The 27,109-nt window shown below is 42.7% G+C and overlaps 1 protein-coding gene across 2 annotated transcripts in view; it reads right to left on the bottom strand.

Moving 5' to 3' along the window:
• Positions 1-27,103, bottom strand: part of CA8 (carbonic anhydrase VIII) — a 79,920-nt gene extending 52,817 nt beyond the window's left edge. For both annotated transcript variants that reach the window (XR_435944.2, XM_006769050.2), the window contains exons 1-3: positions 26,998-27,103; positions 25,414-25,605; positions 15,125-15,249 (exon numbers count right to left, since the gene is read on the bottom strand). Coding sequence is in view for 1 of the 2 variants with exons in the window: in XM_006769050.2 (XP_006769113.1) it covers positions 15,125-15,249; positions 25,414-25,605; positions 26,998-27,097 (417 nt within the window). In the remaining variant the exon portion in view is untranslated. The remainder of the gene's footprint in view (positions 1-15,124; positions 15,250-25,413; positions 25,606-26,997) is intronic.
• Between the last annotated feature and the right edge of the window lie 6 nt (positions 27,104-27,109).

Below are 27,109 nucleotides of genomic sequence, written 5' to 3'. Positions count from 1 at the left end.
ATGTAACCAAATTTCTTCATAAACATTCCCCATGGAATGGAGGAATTTCCCCATCTACATTAGATGACTACAGACAAAAAGCTCTGTAAAAACCTACACCTGTGCTCTGGCCGGGTGGCTCAGTTAGTAGGAGTGTCTTCCCATACACCAAAAGGTCATGGGTTCTATTCCTGGTTAGGGCACCTATGGGAGGCAACTGATCAATATTTCTCTCTCACATTAATGTTTCTTCTCTTCTTCCTCCCTCTCCACCTTTCTCCCTCCTTCCTTCCCCCCCTCTTCTTCTCCCCTCCCCTTCCTCTCTCTCTAAAATCAATAAACATGTCCTTAGGAAAAGATTTTTAAAAATCTACACCTATGCTTTTCCCACAAAGTACTTTCTTATTTGTATACATTTGGTAATGTCCTTGAAAATAACAAACTAATGCAACTTGTTTGTTGCACAAAGAAAAATTCTTTAGCAAACTCACAATAAACCACATCACTTCCAGTGCTAATTAAAGAAGACTAGGCTTCCTTGAGATTTGTGTAAGACTTTCCTGGTAACATGGGAGCAGTGCTACAAGGAACCAAATATGAACCAAATAATTTAAAAAGACATTTTAGAAAACTAGACTTTCACCTACCATTGACCTTAAACACAGAGTCCAAGTTTTTTTCAATGCTGTGACAAGGTAAAGGATCACTCTCGTTGATTGAGGTGGAACTTGTACCAAAACAGCTTGGGTAAAAAAAGGTCAACTAGGAACAGGAAAGGCATCAATGGGTGTGAACCAGAAAAAGCACAATTCACATGGAAACTGAATCTATGTTTGTATGACAACACAGTTCAGTTTTGTACAGCTCAGAGTGACACGGGGGGAAACACTCTAAAACATGATGATTACTCACTGTACATAACCCAAAATGTATCATCATCAACGATGAAAGTGCCTTAAATGTTCCAAAGGCAGATACAGGAGCACCCATTAGAGAATAAGGACTTCACTTCCACACAATCTTGCCTACCCCTGGGCCTGCCTCTCCTGAACTGGCTAGCGTCTGCTTCATAACACTCTCCTTTGTCTGGTCTGAGTGGTCACATTGTCTAACTAGCATATATCCTGCATTGCTCCCACCTTTATTATTTTAGCCATCCAAACCATCCTCCCAAAACCTAAGGAAATTCGTGTAAATAGGAACAAAATTGCTGTTGTCTAATAGTTTTTACTATAAACAGCATATTTGTTTTATACAAATGAAATATATCAATGAACAAAACTGATTTTTATGTGTAAACTAGAGGGGGGGTCTCTCAGCCTGGCCTGTGCCCCTCTCACAGTCCGGAAACCCTCGGGGGACATCCTTAGCGCTGCTGCGGAGGCGGGAGAGGTTCCTGCCACCTCTGCTACGCTCACTCGCCAGCCATGAGCCCGGCTTCTTGCTGAGCAGCGCTCCCCGTGTGATCGGGAAACCAGCTCTCCAACATCCCCCAAGGAGTCCCGGATGGTGAAAGGGCGCAGGCCAGGCTAAGGGACCCCACTGGTGCAGGCCAAGGAGAGACGTGGGAGGTTGGCCAGCCAGGGAGGGACCACGGGAGGGCTCATTGGGAGCTGTACAAAACTGAAGTGTGTTGTCATGTCCAGCCCCTCTTGCTCAGTCTGGATGGGCCAAACCCCAGCAGCAAGCTAACCTACCAGTCCGAGCGTCTGCCCCCTCGTGGTCAGTGCACGTCACGGCGACTGGTCAATGGTTGACTGCCCCCTGGTGGTCAGTGCATGTCATAGTGAGCAGTTGAGCTGTCTTAGCATATCATTAGCATATTACACTTTGGTTGAACGGCCAACTGGTCAACTGGACACTTAGCACATTCGGCTTTTATTATATAGGATGTACTCATTGAGATGGGCCCTTAGAAAAGCCAGAGCCTCCCTTGCTCTAAAATAACATAACTTAGAAGATAGTTTTGCTCTCTAAAATTATTAAAGAGACATACAGTTATTTTATCACCTTTGCTTTTATATAGTATTAGATATTTCAATTAATTTGGAAGTTTAATGAAAACATGTTTCTGTGGGAAAAATGGTAACACCTTATTAATGAACACTTCATAGCACACTTTCAATGAGACTAACTATACTGCACAAGGTGGACATTTAGTCTAGAATGGCAAGCGCAATAAAAATATAATGTTACAAAAATGCATTTTAAAATGAGAAAACATAATCACAATTAGAAAATATTTATTTATTAAGCTGTCCTGAAACTAAAAGATCTGGTAGGTTTTCAAAATAACTGCAGAAGCGATATCTAGTGGTGCGAAAAAAGTCACTTTTTCAGATAGGCATCTAATTGGTGTAACTGGATGTTCCCTTTCTCAGCAGACACAGTTGACTTCCACTCACCACCCAGTTCCTCCCCTTTCCTCCATGGGAACAGAGCCCCAAGTGCATTTATATATCAGAAAGCCAAGAGCTTATGGGAAAGTGAGACATCTCAGCCCCTAGGATTTACCTTTCAGCTAATTTACATAAAAATCTCAACCAATCTCAAATTCAACATGACTATGGTTGACCTTGAAATATTTCCTACAGTTCCCTCTCTCTCCTGGCATCCCTATGTCACTGAACAACACAAGTTCCCCCAAGCCTCCTGCTCAAAATATCCATTCATTTTTCACAAGCATAATATTATGTACATACTTACTAAAAATTATTCCAAAATATATTATAGCAGCTGGTCAGTCCAATTATCTTCCCCAAACTTACCTCCCCCCGAAAAAGAGTGCCGGGGGGAGAAAGGCAAAATTACCTGCCATTCTCTCAAATCTCTGTCCCCACAAGATTCAATATTTATTCAATAAGAAATGGGACTTACATGTTTTTGACATTAGACTCAAACAACCAAGGATAATTCTTCCTATAAAGAGGGCTCAAATTTAACTAGAATTAAGAAGAAAAAAGTCTAATTGTCCAGAGATTTTTAGCTCACCCAGATCAATAATGCCCACACACAAATTCTAATGCTCTAAAGTAAAAGTCTGTGTACTTGTAAAAATATGGTTTCCACACCAAATTCAAAATAAATATCCATGTCATTGGATGCACCTTCATTTGTTCCTTTCGCAGTCCATATCTTTTAGATTACTGCCACTGTCTTTCATTTTTAAAATACAGAAATTTGTGGGAGCCATAGGGTCCACTGACTGGATAGGACTTCTCTGCTGAAAAGTAACATGGGCCCATCATGGGAAGGAACAATCATTTCACCCTTCAGTTGCTATCTTTTCACATGGTTCTATCTTAATTCCACCTCTTTCAACCCGACTGAGGAATCATTAAAAACAAATACTGTTTTCTTGCATTTTATATTTCTCTTGGGGTTTGCCTTTAAATACAGACACTTAGCAAATGTTTGTTAACTGAACCACTTCACCATCTTGCCTTCCTAACAGACTCAAAACTCAGCAGTATCTTTCTGTTCCCTTGCTCCCGGGGAAAACGGTCTCTAGAGGAGAAAGAGCGACACGGGAAGCAGTAGCCCACGGAGCTCAGCTGAGGAAAAGGTAACCCAATTACTGATGGTGTAGACTTTATCCCGCTACGACCGAAGCCATTGCAATCAAGCTCTTTAGTACAGCCAAGCTCTACTAGCAGACCACTTAGAAACCAGCCAGATTGGGAACACAGTTAGAGCATGCCGGGGTTAAGTTAATTAGGAACAATGCCTGCTGATAAAAATCTTTAATATTTGTTCTCCATAACAAGGTAGATATGTAGCATACATGTGTGTTTTTAAATTATTATAAAATATTTCCAACCCTGTACAACCCAAATCTGGAATAGGATTAATGATGTAAGCCCTGGACCCAGGTCAGTTTTTGAAAAATGAAACATCTATAAACCACCCTGCATCAAGCCTTTGGTTTAAACAATGATTGGCCCAAGCTTCAATGGTGAATTGGACAAAACCTCACCCAAGTAAATTAGAAAGAAAAAAATTAAAATCCTATACATGCTTCGCTGAAACCGGTTTGGCTCAGTGGATAGAGCGTTGGCCTGCGGACTGAGGGGTCCCGGGTTCGATTCTGGTCAAGGGCATGTACCTGGGTTGCGGGCACATCCCCAGTAGGAGATATGCAGGAGGCAGCTGATCGATGTTTCTCTCTCATCGATGTTTTTAACTCTCTATCTCTCTCCCTTCCTCTCTGTAAAAAATCAATAAAATATATTTTTTAAAAAATCCTATACATGCTTCAAAGTCCTTGCTCACTCCACCCCCAACTCTTTCCAGAATGTGGGCAACCATATGACTATCCCAGGTACAAGGGAGCAGCAAGCAAAAAGGAACAAGATCCCAGGTGGTTCAAGTGAACAACCCTGCAATAAAAGGAAATGGGAATTCCTTCACTGATTCCCAGATGAGGCTGCTCTATCGCTAGTGTCTAGGTCCATAGAGTAGTAAAGTGGGAGAATTTGGAATAGTTGGTCTTACTAACAGGAAATGCCTCTTCCCTGTTTTCTTGATGCCTGTAAAGAGGGATTTTCCCTAAACAAGGCTGACCTTTCGCTCTACTCACTCCTCCCTATTTTTCCCCTCTTTTGAAATGTGAGATACCCTTAGAGAGCAAGCTAATAAACCCTACCTGGAACCTCACTCACCCCCCACCCGCCCGCCTTCCCAGGCTATAACCTAGTGAGCAGGCCCTTTCTTTCCGTCCACACTAAGCTATGTCTCCAATGTTGTTCCATCCACAACAGAGGTGAAATTTTGTTAACCATCTGATGACCCTCACAATGCCCTCTCTCCTCATTTGTTCAGAACTGGAGCTGGGGAGAAGGGACCTCTTTATGGGAGCTCCACAGAGAACTCACCAGCTTACAGAACTCACCAAGGAGTATTCATGGGAAACACATTAACTCTGAAACCAAATAAACTGGTTCCACAGAATGAGCTCTCTCACCCAGAGTGCTCAGCGATTCATTAAGCTGGGTTCAGAGAATGTTCTTGCCTTAGGGTCCCCAAGTGAATGCATTAATTGATGATAAAAAATCTATCTTTCATTTGTCAGGTCTTACAGGCAGAAAGGCCTTCCTTCTACACTTAATGTTTATAGTCAACAGTTTAAAACCTGCTCTTCATTGCAAGGCTTCTTAAAAAAGACCACAGCTATACTCTACCAAGTTACAACATTTACATCCAATACAGCTAATTATGTACTTAAAATGCTTTCAGAAGATACTTTAAGTGAATATCAGATTATGTTCAATAACAATATTCTCTACCACCCTATTATTCAATGTATGGTGCCTCCAATACATCATTAATTTTTCCAGTCTCTCCCTAAGTTTCCTAAGGGTGGGTACAATTGCCTGATCCTTTTGTACCAGTGAAGGAATGGAGGTTAAACAGCTACCCAGAAGTCAGATAGCAAACACCGGGGTGAACTGGACTCAGGCTGTAGCTCTCCCTAACCCAGCATTTGTATCACCAGAGCAGGCTGCCTCCTAGGGAACCCTGGCACCAAAGGTCCAGTTTCCCCTAGGACTCATGGTATGTTGTGCTAGAATTCCATGGTGAGTTTTTGCTGTGTGCAGCCCTAAGAAGATAAAAGAAATGAATGTATTCAAAGCACAGCAAAGCAGTGACCAGGGCAAAATGATCTTACTAACATCACTGTGACATTGTCAGCTGCCATTCATAAATACAGCATTAAACAAACAAAAAAATATATATAGCTCTAGCTGGTTTGGTTCAGCGGATAGAGCGTCGGCCTGCGGGCTGAAGGGTCCCAGGTTCGATTCCGGTCAGGGGCATGTACCTGGGTTGCGGGCACATCCCCAGTAAGGGGCGTGCAAGAGGTAGCTGAATCGATGCTTCTCCCTCATCGATGTTTCTAACTCTCTACCCCTCTCCCTTCCTCTCTGTAGAAAATCAATAAAATATATATTTTTTTAAAAAAGGTGGCCTTCATCTATGAAGACTTTAAAAAAACAAACATATATAGTTTTTATACCTGTGAAGATCTTATGGAGTTAAAAACTGTTTAACATCTTTCCATTCAATCAGAGGTTTTACACAACTATCGTACACAGAAAATATTTATTTGATTTTTGCTACAAAAAAAAAGCTGTTAATATAATTTCTACTGCACATGCATGCATAATAATAATAATAAAAAGGTGTGTCAGGAAAAATGTCCAGGAAATGTCATATTGACTAAAACTATAGAAAATTATATTCAGCTAAAGTGGAGAGTAGGGGTTTTAAAAAAGAGACTTCGGACTTTCTCCTCCATTCCACAACTACCTATAACAAGGTTACACCTAGCACAGAGCTTTTCACATAATAGTTGATAAATATTTGTTTGGTTGACAATCATTTACATCTCAAAGAGCAACATATTTGCTTTCTAATATGTGTCTCAAAAAATCTTCTAATTGGCTTCTAATGGTGGAATTTGTATACTATACAGGGTGGGTGGAGGGGATGAAGCCCTTTAAATGCCACAGATACACTTAATTATATCTTCTAAAACTCATTAAGAGAAAGGGGATGGAGACAAATCATTTACACTGCATTTGGACTCCTCCAATTTAATAAATACCCATGAGTCAGCTGTGCATTGCACTCATTGTTGTATCCCTATCACTTAGTCCAAATCCTGACCAGTAGGTTCCCAAGAAATATTTGTTGATCAGATGGGTGGATGGATGAATGATGGATGGAAGGAAGGAATGGTGGATGGATGGATGGACAGATGGGCACACAATGGATGAATGAATAGAAATGAATTCTTTTAAAGTTGGCCACTTGATTATAGATTATATATTTAAATCAGAGCATTTTTTATCCAAAGGTCTATTAAGAGAGATATTTTACAGTAAAACAGATCTGTTAGAACCCAATTTAATTTTTTATCAGCAGCAAGTCTATAAGTACTTATAAATTAACTACATATCATATTCATTTATAAGAACTAACTTGTTATTTTCTACAAATTTGCCTTACATTGTAAACTCAGCTACAATATAAATGCTTCTTTCAAATTTACTTTGCTAAGAGACCTTTTATAAACTTCAAACAATGACAATACTAAAAAAAAATACTTACAAATATAAAATCAAAGGTAGGTAGGTTCAAATTGACCACTCAAAGGTCAAGTTGACCTTATACACTTCTTTTTCGGAGTGGGAACGGCAGACTGCCACATCATGTGGAACATCTAAAAGAACATTTCTGTTTGCTCAACATTATAATTTATTTTCCTTCAGTAAACTGTGAGGTTTCTGCACTAACTATATTTTAATAAATGCAGAAAATTAACATGCTAAATCAAAGCAGGAACATGATTTTTACAGAGTAAAAATGCAAGTGTTCATCAGAATTCAGGAAACGTAAATTTGTTTTTGTTTTTATTAAGAAGTAAGAGGGAGGCCCCAGCTGGTTTGGCTCAGTGGATAGAGCGTCAGCCTTCAGACTGAAGGGTCCCAGGTCTGATTCCAGTCAAAGGCACATGCCCAGGTAGCAGGCTCAATCCCCAGTGTGGGGCATGCAGGAGGCAGCCGATCAATGGTTCTCTCTCAACGTTGATGTTTCTAGATCTCCCTCCCTCTGAAATCAATAAAAATACATTTAAAAAAATATATACTTAAGAAGGAGTTTTGCAATTAGACCACTGAAGAGGCCATAGCAGAGTCTAATTCTTGTTTATCCATGAGGCTCAGGCTGCTAGCCCTATGGAAGATTCCAGAATATAAAGTAACAATAATCATAAAAGTCATTATATTTAGAGACTAGGTGCTTTTCTGGTCAAAATAATAAAATTTCCCAAAGAAGCTGAACATTCAAATTCAAATTATTTCCTTTCATATCATTCTTAACTCCTCTTCATGCAAGCTTTCTTTCTTGCACATAAAGCAACCTCAATCCAAAGTATTAGCAATCGTTGCAAATAAAATCTCAACCTGGAGTGGATTTTCCTAGTAAGAATCGGCTCTAGAAGGTGAAAAAAAAAAACTCCCTAGAGCAGAACTCAGCTCACAGGCCTCATGTGACCTGCCATTTCCAGGTGTCACTCAGCAAGGTGGGTGGGACTAGATGGTCCAGTAAACCCAGCCTAGTTCTCAGGGCACAGCAAGAGTCCTACCTTTGCAATCCAGCATCCCATACCTTCACAAAGACACTCTGACTTTTGTCTTCATAGCTGCACTACAGTGGTCCTGGGCATGAGGCCACAGCTGCACTACAGTGGTCTTAGGCATGAGGTTACAGCTGTACTACAGTGGTCCTAGGCATGATGTTACAGCTGTACTACAGTGGTCCTAGGCATGAGGCCACAGCTGCACTATAGTGGTCCTAGGCATGAGGATACAACTGCACTACAGTGGTCCGAGGCATGATGTTACAGCTGCACTACCGTGGTCCTAGGCATGAGGCCACAGCTGCACTATAGTGGTCCTAGGCATGAGGATACAACTGCACTACAGTGGTCCGAGGCATGATGTTAGAGCTGCACTACCGTGGTCCTAGGCATGATGTTACAGCTGTACTACAGTGGTCCTAGGCATGAGGCCACAGCTGCACTATAGTGGTCCTGAGCATGAGGCCACAGCTGCACTATAGTGGTCCCGGGCATGAGGCCACAGCTGCACTACAGTGGTCCTAGGCATGATGGTACAGCTGCACTACAGTGGTCCTGGGCATGAGGCCTCAGCTGCACTATAGTGGTCCCGGGCATGAGGCCACAGCTGCACTACAGTGGTCCTAGGCATGATGGTACAGCTGCACTACAGTGGTCCTGGGCATGAGGCCACAGCTGCACTATAGTGGTCCCGGGCATGAGGCCACAGCTGCACTACAGTGGTCCTCTGCAAGGCTGAAAGGCACCAGCTTGTGAATGGGGGCTCCCCACAGGGATGAAGATGGTTGTGTTGTCTCTTTCCATCTATGACATTAAGAAAAGAGGAGTAATAAAGGGTAATTCTTTCACTTCGTTTTTACTGATAGTATTACAGATGTCTCCCTTTTGCCCCCCTGGACGATTCTTTCTTAAATGAAATATTTAATTAACCAAAATTCACCCAGGCCATACATTATGGTTTCCTCTAAGTTGCCCTGTGACCCTTTGGAGCCTCAGATTTCTCCTATGTTACTGGACCAGCTGATCTCTAAAGTTCCTTTTAAAAATAAGTTCTTAATTATATATCTCATGGATCTAATCCTCCCATGTCCTGTCTCACTAAAGTCACCCTCTTATATTCCTTTGGAAAGTCATTTGGGGGTCTCTATTTTGGAGGAAATTCAGAAACATGAAGCTCTACTGAGATATCTAAGGAAGTGAAATAGCTTGAAAAGACCAACATTTCACTGTTAAACAAGCAAACTCTTCCCAGCATCTTCTCAGAGCAGTAAAATAAATGAGCATGCACAAATGACTTGGGAGGCAGCAACCCACAAGGACAGGTCATTCTCACTAAAAGAACACGTAAATGGTAAGCACTATATATGCCTGAAAAGCAAAGAAGAAATGTAAGATACCTGGAGACCTGGAACGCTAAGGGCGGTAGGTACCATACAGGACTGGCACTACGCTATGAGACATTTTCTTCTTAATTATTTTTGGCCTATTTTGCAACCAAGACCTGGACTCTTCACAATTAAAGAATCTTGCTCTCCACAATGAAACTCATTTTTTTCTTTCTACTTCCTAATGCACTCAACTTTCCATAACCAGCTGGTATGTGGCTAGCTCAATTATCACAGCCCTTTCAGAGTACACAAAGCAATAGCTGCACTTTAAATACAAATTACGGTAAGCGTTTCACCTACAATATGCTGTGCCTCTTTGTTTGTAATTTACTCTCCAACCATAAACTTTTATTAGGTCCAAAGGGCAAGGAAGTCAGACCCACCATACATGCTCTCCGGCTGGTCTGTGGGAAGGACCAGTGCCCATCCTGACAAAGCTATCGCTCATGTGAAGTGAAATGAGACCAACAGAAATAAGGCAGTGAGTTTTCTAAACGCTAAAACTATTACATTTACATGTCCACGTTTATTATTCTCAGACCATATCCTTCCTACATTTAGCTATTAAAGTAAAGATCCTCTCTTAAAAGAATGGGGAGAGCAGAAAGTTAGCAATATTTTATTTGGAAAAATAAAATTTGGCCGTGATCTCCCAATCCACTAATTTTATTTTTTTTATTTTACTGAGCCGGGCCTGGGTAAAAAAGGTGAAGTGATTCAAAAATATCAATCAGTAGTTACAAAGTAGTCAGTAATATTGTAATGACCATGTATGGTGCCAGGTGGGTATTAGACTTACGGGGGAGAGGGGTTCTTCATAAATTATACAAATGTCTAACATTGAATGTCAACTGTAATTGAAAAATAAAAATTAAAAAATTTACTAATCCAGCATAAAAATCTAAATGCGTGCGAAGTACTGTCCCACAGAAGTATGAAAGTAGCTGCTCATGTGTAGAGTAATCACAATTTAACAAGAGTTACACAGACCACAGAATTAGACTACCTTGAAAAAGCAAATGATGAAAACAGAATATATAGGCTGAAAGTTGAATGTGAACCTAAATACCTAGAAGTTCTCCCATCAGTTAGATTTGTAGCAAATATCAGTAAGAATGGAATAATTCTAGTGAGATGGTGGATGTACAGAGCATACCAATGTTAGCAAAAGAGCTAAATGCATATTCAGATAGTATTGATGGTTGGATTTCAAAAGCAAAGACATTTAATGACGTTGAAGAAAATATGAAGCTTCCATAGCCACCAGGAAAACATACAGAAATTAATTTGATGGGATCTCAAACTTATCTTAAACCAACAACATTCTATTCTACTCACGTGGCTGTCTTGATTAAATTTCATAATGCAAAACCTCAACACATTAAGTAAAATTACATTTTCAGGTAATAGGAAGAAAAATGCTGCACTATGTTTTTCCTTATTAAGGCACTGCCATTAAGCATAAACCTTGAGTATTCACAACAGAAGTCAGGTTTACAAGATGAAAGCATGGCAAGAAAAATGTGTTTCTGAAAAATAAAAATCTTAAGGAAAGACAAAAATGGCATTCTTTATCCATCTTGCTTAATGAAAGAGCCAGAGTGTAAATGTCTAATGTCACAAATTGTGTTACTTTTTGAAGCGATGTGGGTGCTGGCTTCTAGTAGTAACAAAATATACTCAAGATTGTTTTTATATCTGTATTTATAATTTTAAAAAGCCAAGAAGGAGGTTGATGAGTTTCCGTTAAAAGCCCTTCCTGTTGCATGTAATAAACTAGTAAGTATTTATTTATAGTGTTTATTTAATAAACCATCCATTGAAGTGTAAGTGAAATCAACAAAAAGGAAATATGGATTGATACGTGATTTAGAGATTAAAGTTAGTCCTAAAATGTAAATAAAATATGAAAAGTGTCCTAAATTTTTTTAATCATGTACCCCAAAGGGTACCTGGTCCCCACACACAGCTGTCCTGTAGCCCTTGATGGCAGTTCAGGAAGTTATCTAGCCATCTCCACATAACCCATCTCATTCCATCCTGGAAACTCTATGTGGAGTCTTTCTCTCCCCTCCTTCAGCACACCTGTGAGCCCTCTCCTCCTTAAAGCCCAGCCTGTATTCACAGGCTCCATTAAAATAAAACAAAACAAAGCAGCCCGGCCCAGCTGGGGGTAGCTCAGCAGTTGAGCGTCAACCCAGGAACCAGGAGGTCACAGGTTTGATTCCTGGTCGGGGCATATGCCCAGGTTGTGGGCTTGATCCCCCACAGGGGGCGTGCAGGCGGCAACCAATCAATGATTCTCTCTCATCATTGATGTTTCTATCTCTCTCTCCCTTTCCCTTCCTCTCTGAAATCAATAAAAATATATTTAAAAAAAAAAAAAAAAACAGCCCAGCCAATGTGGCTCAGTGATTGAGCACTGACCTACGAACCAGGCAGTCATGGTTTGATTCCCAGTCAGGGCACATGGCCGGGTTTTGGGCTCAATCCCTAGTGTGGGGCATGCATGAGGCAGCTAACCAATAATTCTTTCATCATTGATGTTTCTCTCTCTCTCTCCCTCTCCCTTCCTCTCTGCAGTCAATAAAAATATATTTAAAAAAACAAACAAGCCAAAAACCTACCTGGCTTGCAGATACCCTCCTCTAATTCTGCATACCCACAGCATTCATGCACGCAGTAGGATGCAGCACTAAACAAACACTGAATGATTGGTACATGTATTCTCTCTTAGATTGGGTCAGAGATAATCTGGGATAACAAAGAATATAAATATTATTCATAACCTATTTTGGAAAAACTACAGTCAGTAATCCCATGATGTGAAATATAAATATTTCTGCAGAAACAAAGCCTCACTAGCAGAATTTAATTTTCACTCCAAACAAACCATTACCTGTGGTTAATGGACCGGAGCAGCTACACCACCACCACCCAGGAGCAGGACCAGCCTAAACATTTGGTCCGGAAATTCTATTCAACTGCAGAGCAAAGAGCACACACCACTGACTCACCTAATCTAATTAAACTTTCCCAAGACTGTGAATACTCTGTGTCACAAGCAAGGCCACTGAATTCCCAGCCAGAAGTCACTGCCTACCTGATTACTCGCATCTCCCCCTCAAGTTTTTGTTATTAGAGTAGGTCTTGGAGGCCCGGTCTTTCCTCCCCCACACGCTGCCCTCCACACCTGTAGGTTTAGTTGTTTTGGATTATTTCATGTCCTCCTCTTTGATGCATCTGGTGTGAACTTTTCCTTCTCATGCTGGGGGAGGACAGGGCAGTAGCCAGAGGTACCACAGAGACAGGGCAGGAGTGTTTTAAGGCAGTTAGAAGTGAGAGGGTGTCTGTGGGCTTTGAGAATAAAAAGTTCCTGGAAAGGTGACATTTGAAGACCCAACCTTCCCCATCAAGGCCATCAAGAAGCTGTTATTGTCCTCACTATCACAAGAGTATATATCACATATTCTCTTCAACTCACTACGGTGAGTTTTTCCCTTCTATCCTCAAAGCATTGATAATTTCACTTTTAAGATTGGAGTCTTTTTTAATGAAAGGAGTATTCTGAACTTCCAAAGGGAGTTTTTAAATTATAAGTCAAGTACTGTTGGGAAATATTTCCTCTAACTTCATTCCTTGAGGAATAATTATCCTTATATAAATTATACAGTGGTTAAGCATCAACCTATGAACCAGGAGGTCACAGTTCCATTCCTGGTCTGGGCACATGCCCGGGTTGTGGCTCCATCCCCAATGAGGGGTGTGCAGGAGGCGATCAATCAATGATTCCCTCTCATCATTGATCTCTCTCTCTCTCTCTCTCTCTCTCTCTCTCTCTTCCTTCTTCTCTGAAATCAATAAAAATATATTTTTAAATAAATAAATTATTAAATTATACAGCAGTGATTTGTTGCTGAGGCAGAACTGGGCCCGGATCTGACCATGAGCAGTGCTATACAAGATTAAGCAGGTATGCAGCTGGGAACAACAGAGAAGGAGGACCTGCATTCCAGCATCCCCCAAAATACACTGTTCCCTGCCACTGAAGGCCTACATCCTGGACAGAACTGTGGGTCCTTAGAAAAGAAATATAAACAAGACCGGGACCAAACGAGACATCTCCCTTTCACCAGCTTGGATTGTCTCTGATGTTCCTGACACTGGACTAAAGGATTCGAGGAGAAAGGGGGGCAGAGGGAGACTTTCTTCAGGAGCTTTCTTAGCTCAGCCTGTGTAACAAATTACCATGGACTGGAGGCTTAAACAACAAACGTTGATTTCTCAGTTCTGGAGGTTGGGAAGTCCAAGATCAAGGTGCCTGCAGATCTGATGCCCGGTGAGGGCCCACTGTCTGGCTGGTAGATAGCTGTCTTCAAATCTTGTCCTCACCAGGCAGAGAGTAGAGAAGCAAGCTCTCTGGACTCTTACAAGGACATGAATTCCATTCATGAAGGCTCCACCCTCATGACCTCCCCTAACCCTAACCACGTCCACAAGACCCCACCTCCTAATACCGTAACACTGGGGTGGGATAGAGTTTCCACATATGAATTTGGGGTGTTGGGGAGGACACAAGCATTTAGTCCATAACAGAAGCCCACAGTCAATGAGAAAGACACTTTAGATCAGTGGTTCTCAACCTTCCTAATGCTGCGACCCTTTAATACAGTTCCTCAAGTTGTGGTGACCCCCAACCATAAAATTATTTTCGTTGCTACTTCCTAACTGTAATTTTGCTACTGTTATGAATCGTAATGTAAATATCTGATATGCAGGATGTATTTTCATGGTTACAAATTGAACATAATTAAAGCACAGTGATTAATCACAAAAACAATATGTAATTATATATGTGTTTTCCAATAGTCTTAGGTGACCCCTGTGAAAGGGTCGTTCAACCCCCAAAGGGGTCACGACCCACAGGTTGAGAACCGCTGCTTTAAATACTAAAGGTTTTACAATCCATGAGATCAGTGCCACGGCAGCAACCTGCCAAGCACCCCAGGAGCAAAGATCAGGGAGAAATTAATTCTGCCTCGAGAAGGAACTCAAGTCCCAAGGAAGAAACTGCTACTTCAACTAGATATTGGAAAAAGAACAGGAATTGACTAAAAAGATAATGAGGAAAGAAGTTCTTTAAAAAAAAATGACCTAAAAATCTCTCTCTCTAATTGCTTGTGGTGAATAGAACCAACCTACCAATTTTAATCAGATCTAAGCTAGACTTTTAGTTACTATTGAGGTTTCTCCAAAAGTTATTTATTTTCAGCTTATTACCAATTCAGAGCATCTACAAAAGTGACCTACTGAATTTGCAGAGGCGGCAAAATTCTTACAACAGTAATAATAATAGGATGAAACTTAATGGCTTTACTCAATAGATTACCTTTATGGCCAACAGCCCACGTGCACTCTCCAAGCCCACGGAAATCCCTGGGAAGCCTCATTTGCTGCCCCAAGCTTACATTTCATTGCACACTTTTTAATTTTAATGTAAATTGGTAAAAATTCAAAAGCTATGCATCTACTTTTAAATTGAACCATTTTTAGTAAATCACTGAATACTTTCCATGAACAATATGAGTTTTATGAGATGATCTGTTATTCTTACCTCCATGGGAAAAGCTTTGAAATTAACTGTGTGCTCAGAACCACGCTGGTTTTCTCTTCCCCAATGAAATCGAACCTCATACAGTTCGAATTCATGCCCTTGAGGCAATGGACCTCCCGAAAGAACTGAAAAATAAAATAAAATAAATTCTATTTAATTACATCTCAAACATATTCATCAGCACAGCAATAGAAACACTGGGGACATGTTTTACCAAAATCTCGTGTGAGCTCTACAGATTCAATTCATATGCCAAAATGAGAACTACATCACAACTGTGCATTTACACTATGTGAGTTCTGCTGAAATTCTTATAATGCCATTCAGATAACAGCAGAAGTACAAAAACTCTGGAATACCTTGATAATGATATGTATATCATTTCATTTTACCTTTGTTAACTTTAGACAAGTAAGACCAGGTTCCTCCTCAGACCTAGTCTTACTTAAGTCTCACAGCAAATCTGAGAGGTCGGTGGGATCGTCCCCAGGGACAGGAGAGAAGCACATGGCTGAGAAGGGGTAATGTGGCTGCCCTGGCCACCCAGCCGGCAAGTTCCAGGAGCCTGGAACTCAAGCCTTCTGACCCACATCCCAGGGTGAGACAGGGATGGGGAAAACCAAATGTTAGTATCTGGAAGCATGACCTGAAAAACAATGACTTCTTTTCTTAAAATATATTTTTATTGACTTCAGAGAGAGAGAGAAACATCAATAATGAGAGAGAATCATTGATCGGCTGCCTCTTGCGCGCCCCACACTGGGGATGGAGCCCGCAACCCAGGCATGTGCCCTGACAGGGAATCGAACTGTGACCTTCCGGTTCACTGGTTGACACTCAACCACTAAGCCACCGTGGCCAGGCGAACAATGAGTTCTATAAGGCTAGGGTTCTAAACTGCAGTTCTATTTCCCAGGACAATAAAAAAAAAAAATTTAAATATATATTTTATTGATTTTTTACAGAGAGGAAGGGAGAAGGACAGAGAGCCAGAAACATTGATGAGAGAGAAGCATCGACCAGCTGCCTCCTGCACGCCCCCCACTGGGGATATGCCTGCAACCAAGGTACATGCCCTTGACCGGAATCGAACCCGGGACCCTTCAGTCCCCAGGCCGACGCTCTATCCAGTGAGCCAAACCGGCTAGGACACAATAAAAAAATTTAAGTACATGGATCACAAAGGGTCACAGATATCCAGAGCTGCAGTGGGGCTCACGGAGCATCTTCAGTAAACACCCAGCTGTGATGGAAGAAGGGCTGACATGTTTCTTTTTCAACCAAGTGCCACAGTTTCCGAATACTCTCAAAACTCTCTCTTCCTTCCCTACAGCTGTCCTAACTTGGTCTTAAGGAAAACCCAGAAGGAGGCCTGTGGTCTACCCACAGTGTACCCCACCTCCCCAACCAAAAAGAGGGGGGAAGCAAGGAAGTCTCTGGCTGAACCCCAGCCTCATCGTGAGAACTGGAGAACACACCCCTCACCATGTGCGAGCACAGCCTGAGCACTTCACAGGGCTGCGTTCTACTTTCTAAAGGTGAAAATTGTCTTAGAGGAGGCTCAGCTCCACATTGCTAAGGAGAAGGAAAGAAATGTTGTGAAATAAAGTCATGTGAAATGGGAGAGGATTTTTTTAAAATTCCCCCAGAACCTCTTTAACGCATACACTCAACACCACACACACACACACACACACACACACACACACACACACACACGTGTTTCTGAAACACTACAGAGCAGTCTACTGGTACTTTCTTATTAAAAAAAAAAAAATGGATGCTATAACTGATGTTGACAGTGACTTTAGGAGACCAGAAAAAGAACCTGGAAACTCCATAGATCTGTCTTGATAGGAGAAGTTCAAGGCCCACAGGGATCCACTCATCACACACATTGTAACAGACACTATTTAAGATACACTGGTTCTTTTTTAGAGAGAGACAGGAAGCAGGGAGGGAGGGAGGGAGGAGAAGGGAAGAGAAGGAGATAGGAGAGCGACAGACAGAAAAGAAACATCGATGGATTGCCTCCCTCACACGCCCCAACCAGAATTGAACCCACAACTGGGTATATGTCCTGACAGAGAACCGAACCTGTCACCTCTGGTATACAGGATAATGCTCCAACTGAGCCACATCAGCCGGGACAAGATAGGCTGATCTTGACAAAAGAGACATTTCGTGATCTCGTGGATTTTTACAATGAGTACAAAAAAGGGAAGCACTCTGCCCAGGCCTGGTCCCAGGGAGAGGTGGCAAAGAGGCAGCGGCAGCCAGGAATCAGGCGCTGGGGGCCTTTCACGTTTGCCGCAGATGAATATTCCGAGGTTAAACCGCACTAAAGTCACGTGGCTGTACAACGCCATAAGGAATGACAAAATCCTGAATGCAGAATTTTAGGAGGTGCCAGGTAAGTATTACCTGTGCATCCCCTGAGAATGACTGTTTTCAGACTAAAAATAAACAGTAGCTCTTTTTTACCCATTTGGCAACATCCGCATAAGGGCATTTCTCTGCCTCTGTATAGCTTTTCTTAAAATAAGGAGACCACTCACACCCAAAGGTGTACACTTCCCCTATATTTATGATTATCAAATTTTGCTGTGTGCTAGTGTGTCACCACATGGCAGGTTAATTAGTTGTGATGTCATTAAGGTCAGTAAAATGTTTCACAATGAAACTCATATGGATGACATATTGCATTTCCTTAGAATAACAAACTTGGGGGGAAAAAACATAAAATAAACCAATGTCATTGCTGCTGCACCCATTTTCTTTAATACAGTAGTCACAGCTACTATATATATATATCTATATATATATGTAAAAGGCTAATATGCAAAGTGTCCCCTCAGGAGTTCAACTGGGAGGCAGGGAGTTTGATCGCTCACTATGACATGCGCTGACCACCAGGGGGAGACACGGCCAGGCCTAGGGACCCTACCCATGCACGAATTTCATGTATCGGGCCTCTAGTGAGATATAAAGAGATCCTCCTCCAAACTTTGGGAACCTCATAAAGACATGATATAGATATATTTACCTCAACCTATCGAAGCTTCTCTCTCCTTTCACCGAAAACAAATCTGCCAGATCGTTCAAAGGCTATTGTCCATCAAGGTTTATCTCCCTCACTGCCTTTGAGCTCAACATGCACATTGCAAGATGGACGCCATGGCCTGTGCCAAGCACCCAGTTCACAGAGAGAGGATACAGCCACGGTGCTGGCGGGGCCCTCTCAGTGCTTATGGAGCTGTATTCAACAGTTTATACAAATTGCATCAGAAGAGTAAGGGAAAGTGCATAAGGCACTAGGAGAACACCCAGCAAGGGCCGAGCCAGAACCAAGGGCATCAGAAAGTCAGGGAACTTGGCACAGGAGACGATTGCCAAGCAGAGCCTTGAAAAGGAAGCTAAGAGAAGTGAGAAAGCGCAGGTCAGCAGAGAGAGGAGGCTGAGAGGGGCTCCGAGACGGGAAGCAGCTTGAATGTGTCCCAAGAGAATAAAGCTAGAGGTCACTGGTGGCCAAAGTCGGGCCTCAAGATGAGAGAAAACAATTTTTAAGGTATTTCTGACCGCCCCATATTTAAATCAGCAAGGCTGCTAAAAAGCACTATAAAAAGTGGTCATTTTTTTTAAAGTATGATTAATAATAAAAATAATAATCTAGCCTAAAATTAGTATTGAGAATTACAAAAGACCCAGGAGCGGAATTTTCTAATTAGGGTTTCTATAATAAGTTGCAGGGAAGGGCACAAGTGACCTACCTTGATTAGCAATTTCTCCCATGCCCATGGCCCTTTAACAATGCCATCACCCTTAACACACTGCTTGCCGTCAGATGGTGACGTCCTATTGCACAAGCTTGGGCAGTCTCACACTTTTTCACAACGTTAAGTATCGAACCACTCAGGCGAGAAACCTATAATAATTATATTTTTACACTTCAGCTACTTTCTATATCACCATAAGTATGTTCCATCTTAAATGTGTCTGTGTACACTAAACTGCTACGATTCCCACAGAACAGTGATGCATGTGTCCCACAGAGACACATGCGGGAGCATTAATGAAATTCTCCATTGTGAGGGAGACAACGGGCCAACAGCCTGGTCAGTCCCACCTGGAACATGAACCTGTGCTCAACTCCGCGTCAGAGGCACTCTGTCACTTGAAACATGCTCAGAGCAGAGGGAGAACAGTGACAGGATCCAAAACGTGGTCCAGTCGCAGGGGCTCCACCCAGCCCACCCTCCTCGCCCCTGGTCCACATAGCCAACCCCTGATGTTCGTAGGTGGCACCTCCGGAATCTCTTGCATCATCCATTCCTCCCACTGACGCTGCCAACACAGTAGCTGCAGTCCTGGTAAACTGAGTCTCGCCCAGTAACTTGCAAACTGACTCCCAATTTCCCCAGATCCCATCTTATCCAGGGCTGCCAGGTTAATTTCCCCAAAGCAACATTCTGATTATCCGACAGAAAATAAAACGTGGTTCTACTCGGTAGACTTGGTTCGAGGTCCCTCATGAATTTGCTCCAACATACCCTCTCCATTATATTTCCTATTAACCTCACTTATCATGAATGAAACTTTTCTTCTGGATGTGCCTTAAGGATGTGTTTTCCCTGTACGATCTCTAGACCTTCCCGTATCCATATCTTTTCTGCTACTGCTCTCCCTTCCCACTCATCCCATTCTCCCAGATCCAAATGCTATTCACCCTTCAAGGATCATCTCAAATGCCACTTCCTCCCCCAAATCTTGCCCTAACAATTTCAGGCAAAAAAAAAAATCTCCCCGCCCTAACCGGTTTGGATCAGTGGATAGAGCGCTGGCCTGTAGACTAAAGGGTCCCGGGTTCGATTCTGGTCAAGGGCATGTACCTTGGTTGTGGGTGGGCACATCTCCAGCAGTGGGTGTGCGGGAGGCAGATGATAGATGTTTCTAACTCTCTATCCCTCTCCCTTCCTCTCTGTAAAAAAATCAATAAAATATATTTTAAAAAAAAACATCTCCCCCTGTACACCTATTCTTCACAACCTACCACTGTTACCTTCGTGGGGGCAGCATTGGGTGTGATTTGTGCTTACCTTCCCCAAAGCATGGAGCACCTTGCCTAAGGTAAAACAAAGACTGCAGACTGCACCTTCCAGGCCAGGTGAACCCAGTGGCTGTGTGTCTGGTTCACAGGCCCACAGCTCCACCTCTTCCTGACACATTAAACATCTGGCAAACGAGGTGTGCTAGTTTCCCACAGTCTCCACCAGTCCCTATTGCCTCCCAACACGACACAGAAAGCAGAGGGTCAACAGCCATTGCTCTCCTGGCTGCTCTCACTTGTGGTGCCTGCCTGGACTCAGGGATAGGTGTGTAATTCCTGTAGTAAATGATCAATAACTAAATACTTATGAATGAAAGACTGTGTCTGAGGAACAGCTGAAGGAACGAATATGTTCAAAAGGAAAAATGGCATTTTCATAATATGATGATGGCAGTCAATATTTTAAAGGATGACACTGTGGAAATCACAATTACATTTGTCCTATGTAGGTCCAGCACCCTGAAATGGAAGCAATGAGGGAGATCACAGAACTTTTCAACCTTTGAAATTACTCAAAAAACAAAATGCGTTTTCTCGGTGAGGAATGAATTTCCTCTCCCGCGCTGTTCAAGCTGAGGAGGCTCAGCCACTTGCCAGAGGACCCCAGAGGACCCCAGACGGGAGGCTGCACTGGCCGCCCTCCAGGGCCCATTGCACTCCGGGACTCTATGACTCTAGCCCCTTTCCCAGACTCACGTGCTGTCTTACTGGAAAGCAGAACACTGAACCGACAGCATGCAGTCTGCATGAGTGCACTGCTTACGGATGCATGTTGTATAAGAGAGGGGGGGCCGAGGAGGAGACCCTGAGAAACCCCATTATTTAATGAAATGGAGAATTAAGAACTGGCAGAGAACAGGCAATAGTCAAAAAGAAGGAGAAACATCAGGAGGTGATGTGTCACAGAGACCAACCTGAGAGAGAGTTTCCAGAAAGCCCACTGCCAATGCAGCAGAATTAAAGTACGTTAAGAAATTGTAAGGGCCCTAACTGGTTTGGCTCAGTGGATAGAGCATCGGCTTGCGGACTCAAGGGTCCCAGGTTCGATTCCGGTCAAGGGCATGTACCTTGGTTGCGGGCACATTCCCAGTGGGGAGTGTGCAGGAGGCAGCTGATTGATGTTTCTCTCTCATCGATGTTTTTAACTCTCTATCCCGCTCCCTTCCTCTATGTAAAAATTCAATAAAATATATTTTTTTTAAAAAAAAGAAGAAATTGTAAGTGTCCACTGGTTGTGGGATGAGAAGATCATCAATTGCCTTGGTTTGGGAGCTCCAGCAGGGGTTAGGAGTGGAGGGCTCATGCTCAGGGCATGTCTCAAGTTTAAAGTAAGGCAATATATCCAGATGGGTTTATATACAGGCACTATAATCATCAGAATTATGTTAAAAGCTTTAATTTAGTAAGTGTCACCATTTAAATTATGCTACAACTTTTGTAACTCTTTTTGGCAATTCTTTTTTATTGTTACTATAAACAAAGCAACAATAAACCAAGAAAATACAGAAAGAAAGAACAAAGTAGCCCAGGACACTGACAGCCTCCGTAAGGCCAGATGTTTCAGTGGGGTGGTGTGTATGAAATGAGTTTGATTTCTTAAAATAACTGTGCTTATTCTATGAATCTTCTATTTAAAAAGGCAGCACCCAAGAAAACATAAATGTATATTATTAAGAGAAAGAAGTCAAACTGAAAAGGCTACATACTGTATGATTCCAACCCTGTGACATTCTGGACAAGGTGAGACAGTGGAGACCAGGCCACTGATAGCCACAGTAAAAAGATCTGTGGCTGCCTGGGGCTGGGAAGAGAGGGAGGAACAGGCGGAGCACAGAGGATCTGAGGGGAGTGAAGCTGCTCTGAATGACACCACAGGGATGGAGACATGTCATTCTCCATCTGTTCCAACCCAGAGAGTGTACCACACCACGGTGACCCCTCAGGTAAGCTGTGGACTTCCGCAGATGATGATGTGCCAATGCAGGGTCACCAGCTGTCACAGATGCACACTCTGGTGACACTCTTGCCTGCGGTCAGTAACCAGCTGCAAACAGCCAGCTGTGAGCCGCCACGTGCCCTGCCCCAGAGAAATAGACAAAACCTACAAAGGCTCCTCCTACAACATGCCAGGTCCCTACCTCATCACACTCCTGTGACGTCCACCAGGCCATATTCCTGCCTAGGCGCACAGAGCTTCTAATCCCCTCTTCAAACCCACTCCTAAATATGAACCATGAGCCAGCAATCACTAGACATTTGAGGAAACCCTCCAATAACCAAAGAGAGCAAAACAAACAGAAGAAGGAACCCAGAATAAACAAACACGTAATGGAGGGGGAGGGAGGGAGCAATACAATGACCTTGTACGCATATATGTATAATCCATGGACACAGACAATAGGGTGGTAAAGTCCTGGGCCTGGGTTCCAGGGAGCTGCAGGGCATGGCCGCGCAGCAGGCCTGGGGAGCAAAGGGACCAGCCTGGCAGGAATAGATGGAAGAGAGGCCTGGAGGGTGGGGGAGGAAGGGGTGGATGAGAGGGAGGGAAGGATAACCTGATTTGTGTCAGTAACCAGGGAGATCTGCCATCTGTCAGAGACTTTGAAAATGAAATCATGAAAGATCAATTTAAAAAGTGAAAAAACAAAAATACATTAACTCGGGGGGGGGGGGGGGCATATTATTCAGTAAAGAAAATAGACTATAATCTCAGCCAGAAATAATAGCTACACAATCATAAGAAGAAGGACACTGAGTATTAAGTAGAAATTATAATTTAAGTATAGGGACAATGGGGAGCAAACCACGATGTGGGAGGGGAATAAGAGAACTGGCCTCATCTTCAGAAAAGGGAGCCCAGGCTCTCCCGGTATTAAGAAGAATGGCGGTGACAGCAGGAGAAACAGCTAAGGGCTGAAAGTGATTGTCACCAGGACAAAGAGTGTTAGGTGGGAGGAGCAGGTTATACCCCGAGGCAGAGAGAAATACAGTACGAGTCAACTATTTCAACTATATTTAGACTCTATTTTGATAAAACTTGCATTAAATAAATGAATGGCAGGGGGTTTGGGCTTGCAACCTATCCCTTTAAGAAGCTCAAATATTCCTAGAAAAATAAATAAACAAACTGGTCCAGATATGGAACTTTTTGTTACCTTAAATTTGGGGAAACACTGAAGAAGTTATCATAGAGGCAGAAAGGAGAGGAGCCATCTGAAGGAGCGAGTTTCCCCTGAGGAGACAGGAGGAAGGGGTCTGGGACCCGTGTATCCAAAACAGGCCGAGACAGACCAACAGACGGCTCTTTCTCAGCGATCAGGGGTGAAGGATGGCGAAGAATCAACCGGCAAAGAAAGCTACTTGAGGAAGACACAAACCTGAGGTGAGAGGGCCAACACAGTGCTGGACAATCTCTCTTTAGAGGCGGCCAAGGGAAGTGTTTGAGATGTTACCGGAAGAAAATGTTAACCTCAATTTGATCACGTAAATTTGATCTTAGCGCAGGACAGACGCACGCTGTGTCTTAACTGACAGCATTTGTACTCAGCCATTCCTCTGTGCTCTCATAAAGCTTTCTAACACCATTGTCGTGTTAACACTAGTACTTTAAAGGATTGTGTTCCTACTAAACTATGAATCCTCAAGAACCATCTTGTCCATCTATATACAACCAACACTGACTCACAGTGGTGCCTGACAGGAAACGCATTTCTGTTGTACAGATATAGAAATATTGTCTCCAGCAGTACAAAAGCATGTCAATACACCAACACACATGTATTACCTTAAAATGTTTTTATAGGTCAGAAGTCCGTATTCAGTAATTTTACTATACATTTTTAAAAGAATACATACTGTACCCGTCAGAGTGACTGAGTAGTTGAGCATCAACCTATACACCAGGAGATCACGGTTTGAGATTCCTGGCCAGGCACATGCCTGGGCTGCGGGCTGATCTCCAGTGTGGACCATGCAGGAGGCAGCCAATCAGTGATTCTCTCTCATCACTGATGTGTCTGTCTCTCTCTCCCTCTCCCTTCCTCTCTAAAATCAATAAAAATATATTTTAAAATAATAATAATAATACATAATGTCCCTTCATAGGTAACTCCCCCCTACACAAATACTCTGATTTAAATTCAAATTTGCATCTGAAGCTGTCTCTCTAAGTACGCATGCAGCCTAGACTCTGTTTTGGGCGATGCCCATACTTTGACCTCAGAAAGGCAGAGAAGGCTGCATGGACCTCTGACCACCTCATGGCTTCTAAGTTAAAGCTCAGGAACATTCACAATGAGTGAAAAAGCCATAGTTGCTCTTCTATACCTGCCCAGCCTAATAAGTAATCTCAAGATTTCATGTTTTAAAATATCAAACTTATTGACCCAGAATTTGAGCACAGTTGATCTCTAGTAAGCACTTCCTATCACTTCTAATTTTACACTCATTCTCAGAGGGAAATAAGTAACTATTCACTATGAATAGCATAATATTAATGCTAATTTTTAGAATTGTTTTCCTCTTCCCGGCATTTAGGCTAAAAGCCAATTCCTTTGGTAACTGCCCAACACCCTTTTTACAAAACATTTCAAATCCATCTCAAATAGGTTCAGATGGGGAGAAGGGGAGTTTAAAAATAAAATAAATACATAAAAGCAAAAGCTGTGTTTACTAGTTAAATCTTTTGCTGAGTTTAGAGGATATTTTTGATTGCTATTCATTAAAAATGTTCTTGTCATTAACATAGTAGAAAAAATAAATTTGGAAAGTCTGTATTAAATGCCAGATAATGTCAATAAATCCTAATCTTTCGTTTTACAATGTAGTAAAACAAAGAATTGTAATTGTCCAAATGATTGAAGCTAATCAACAATTTAGGACTCAGAGGGGATTGATACACCTGTGTACACCTGTGTACACCTGTCCACAAATCCCACAAGGTGTAAGTTGACCAACTAAGATTGTTCGAGTAACATCATACAACGTAGAACCACCAAACTGGCATCTTCATAACTTCATCCTTTCAAAAATAATTCCCCAAAATGCACCTTGTAACATATAAGGGTACCTGACAATAGAGCTATGTTAGTTCTACCTTTAAGGTCATGCAAGCTAAAGGAGAGTTCAACAGCCCCAAGATGACTTGAGGTTACGAGAGTATGCAGAGCATCTTCTGAAATACCTGATTTTGACTTCAGGATAACCTGAATGGTGTGTCCATCATTGGTGACCTCACAGTCTCTGCAGACTACATAATTCGGCGAGAGGCGGACATCCAGCAGGGAGGGGTCGTATCTGGCTTCCCTTGAATTCAGGTTAATGGGAGACTGGTACTCCCCATTTGCATCAGGAAACACCAACCCCCATTCAACACCTGGGGACAAAATGAAGCACATTTATAACCGGTTACAAAAAAGTTACAGTAAAAGTTAGCATGGTAAAGCTAGTTGAAGCTGTTTATAATCCTTGACATCATTAAGAGGATTATGACTACCATCTCTATACAGATGAACTATGGTAAATGTGTGTGAATTTTTGCATTTATACTTTATGATCTAATAGTCTCCAATACTATATACAAAATCCTGAACTAACAAAATATTCTCGCCAAAACCTGTTTGGCTCAATAGATAGAGCGTTGGCCTGCAGACTGAAAGATCCCAGGTTCGATTCCGGTCAAGGGCATGTACCTGGGTTGCGGGCACATCCCCAGTAGGAGATGTGCAGCAGGCAGCTGATTGATGTTTCTAACTCTCTATCTCTCTCCCTTCCTCTCTGTAAAAAATCAATAAAATAAAAAAATATTCTGTTTATAGTTGTCCACAAAGGGGTAGTAATTTATGATTAAGAAATTTGGGTCATCTTTAAGGGATCAGAAAAAAAAGTAATACCACAAAGTTTTTCTCCGCTCATCCGTTCAGTTATGTGCGGAACTTGGGAAAAACCTGTAACTCTCCACGTGCTTAGTGAGAACCCAAAACAATAAATCTGATGCTAGTGAATAAACACCTCTTCTCAAAAATGCAAATACCGTATGTTGAAGTGTACATGTACACATACCTATGTATTCACTCATATATACTCTTTCCATATTTTTATCATTAAAATTATAAACTACGCTTTTTTTTTCAATAGATGTAGTCAACATCAGCACCAGGGGTCGGCTCCATGAAGAGACCTACATCTTCAGGGATAAATTTAGGAATCTAAACTTTAATAAAAAAGTCCACCCTCTCTCGCCAAGCCACTGACTCAGCCTGAAATTGAAGACGTGTCTGGCATGAGCAGGCGGAGCCTTGCTAGCATCCTTCGGGGAAAAAGTAGAGGCAGAAATACGTACTTCCACCAGCGAACTCCTAGCAAGAAGACACAACAGTTCCACCAACACTGTGTTCCCAAGGGGTGGAGCAAAAGGTAGCGCCCTTCCTCTTACTACTCAGGAACCAAGGCATGTCCCAGCCGCAGCTGCAATGCTCGCCCTCCGGGTGGAGGCAGTGCCAACACCTGCCCGGCCCTAAGGCCAGGCTTCCCAACGCGGACACAGGTGGCAGGCCCGCCCTCCACCCTATGCCCCGAAACCGGCCGGGGGACCGGGAAAGTGACCAGGGACCCACGTGGGAAAGCGGGGACCCGGGGGTGCTGGGAGCGCGAGAGAGCTGCGAGGTGCGGAGCCGCGCGCTGGGCGGGACACACGCGGCGCGAACCCCCCCACGGGCCGTCCAGGGACCCGGGCCACGTCGACCTGCGGCTGCGGCGGGCGGGTTACCTTCTTCGTAGCCCCACTCCACGCCCTCCTCCTCCTCCTCTTCATCCTCCTCCTTCTCCGGGAAGGCGACGGCATCTTCGATGAAGCTCAGGTCAGCCATGGGGAGCCCGTG

Source organism: Myotis davidii, unplaced genomic scaffold (genome assembly GCF_000327345.1).
Source record: "Myotis davidii unplaced genomic scaffold, ASM32734v1 scaffold1, whole genome shotgun sequence".
In the NCBI taxonomy this organism is placed as follows: Eukaryota; Metazoa; Chordata; class Mammalia; order Chiroptera; family Vespertilionidae; genus Myotis; species Myotis davidii.
Note: the sequence above shows the minus strand (reverse complement) of the source record. Positions and strands in the feature narration are given on the sequence as shown.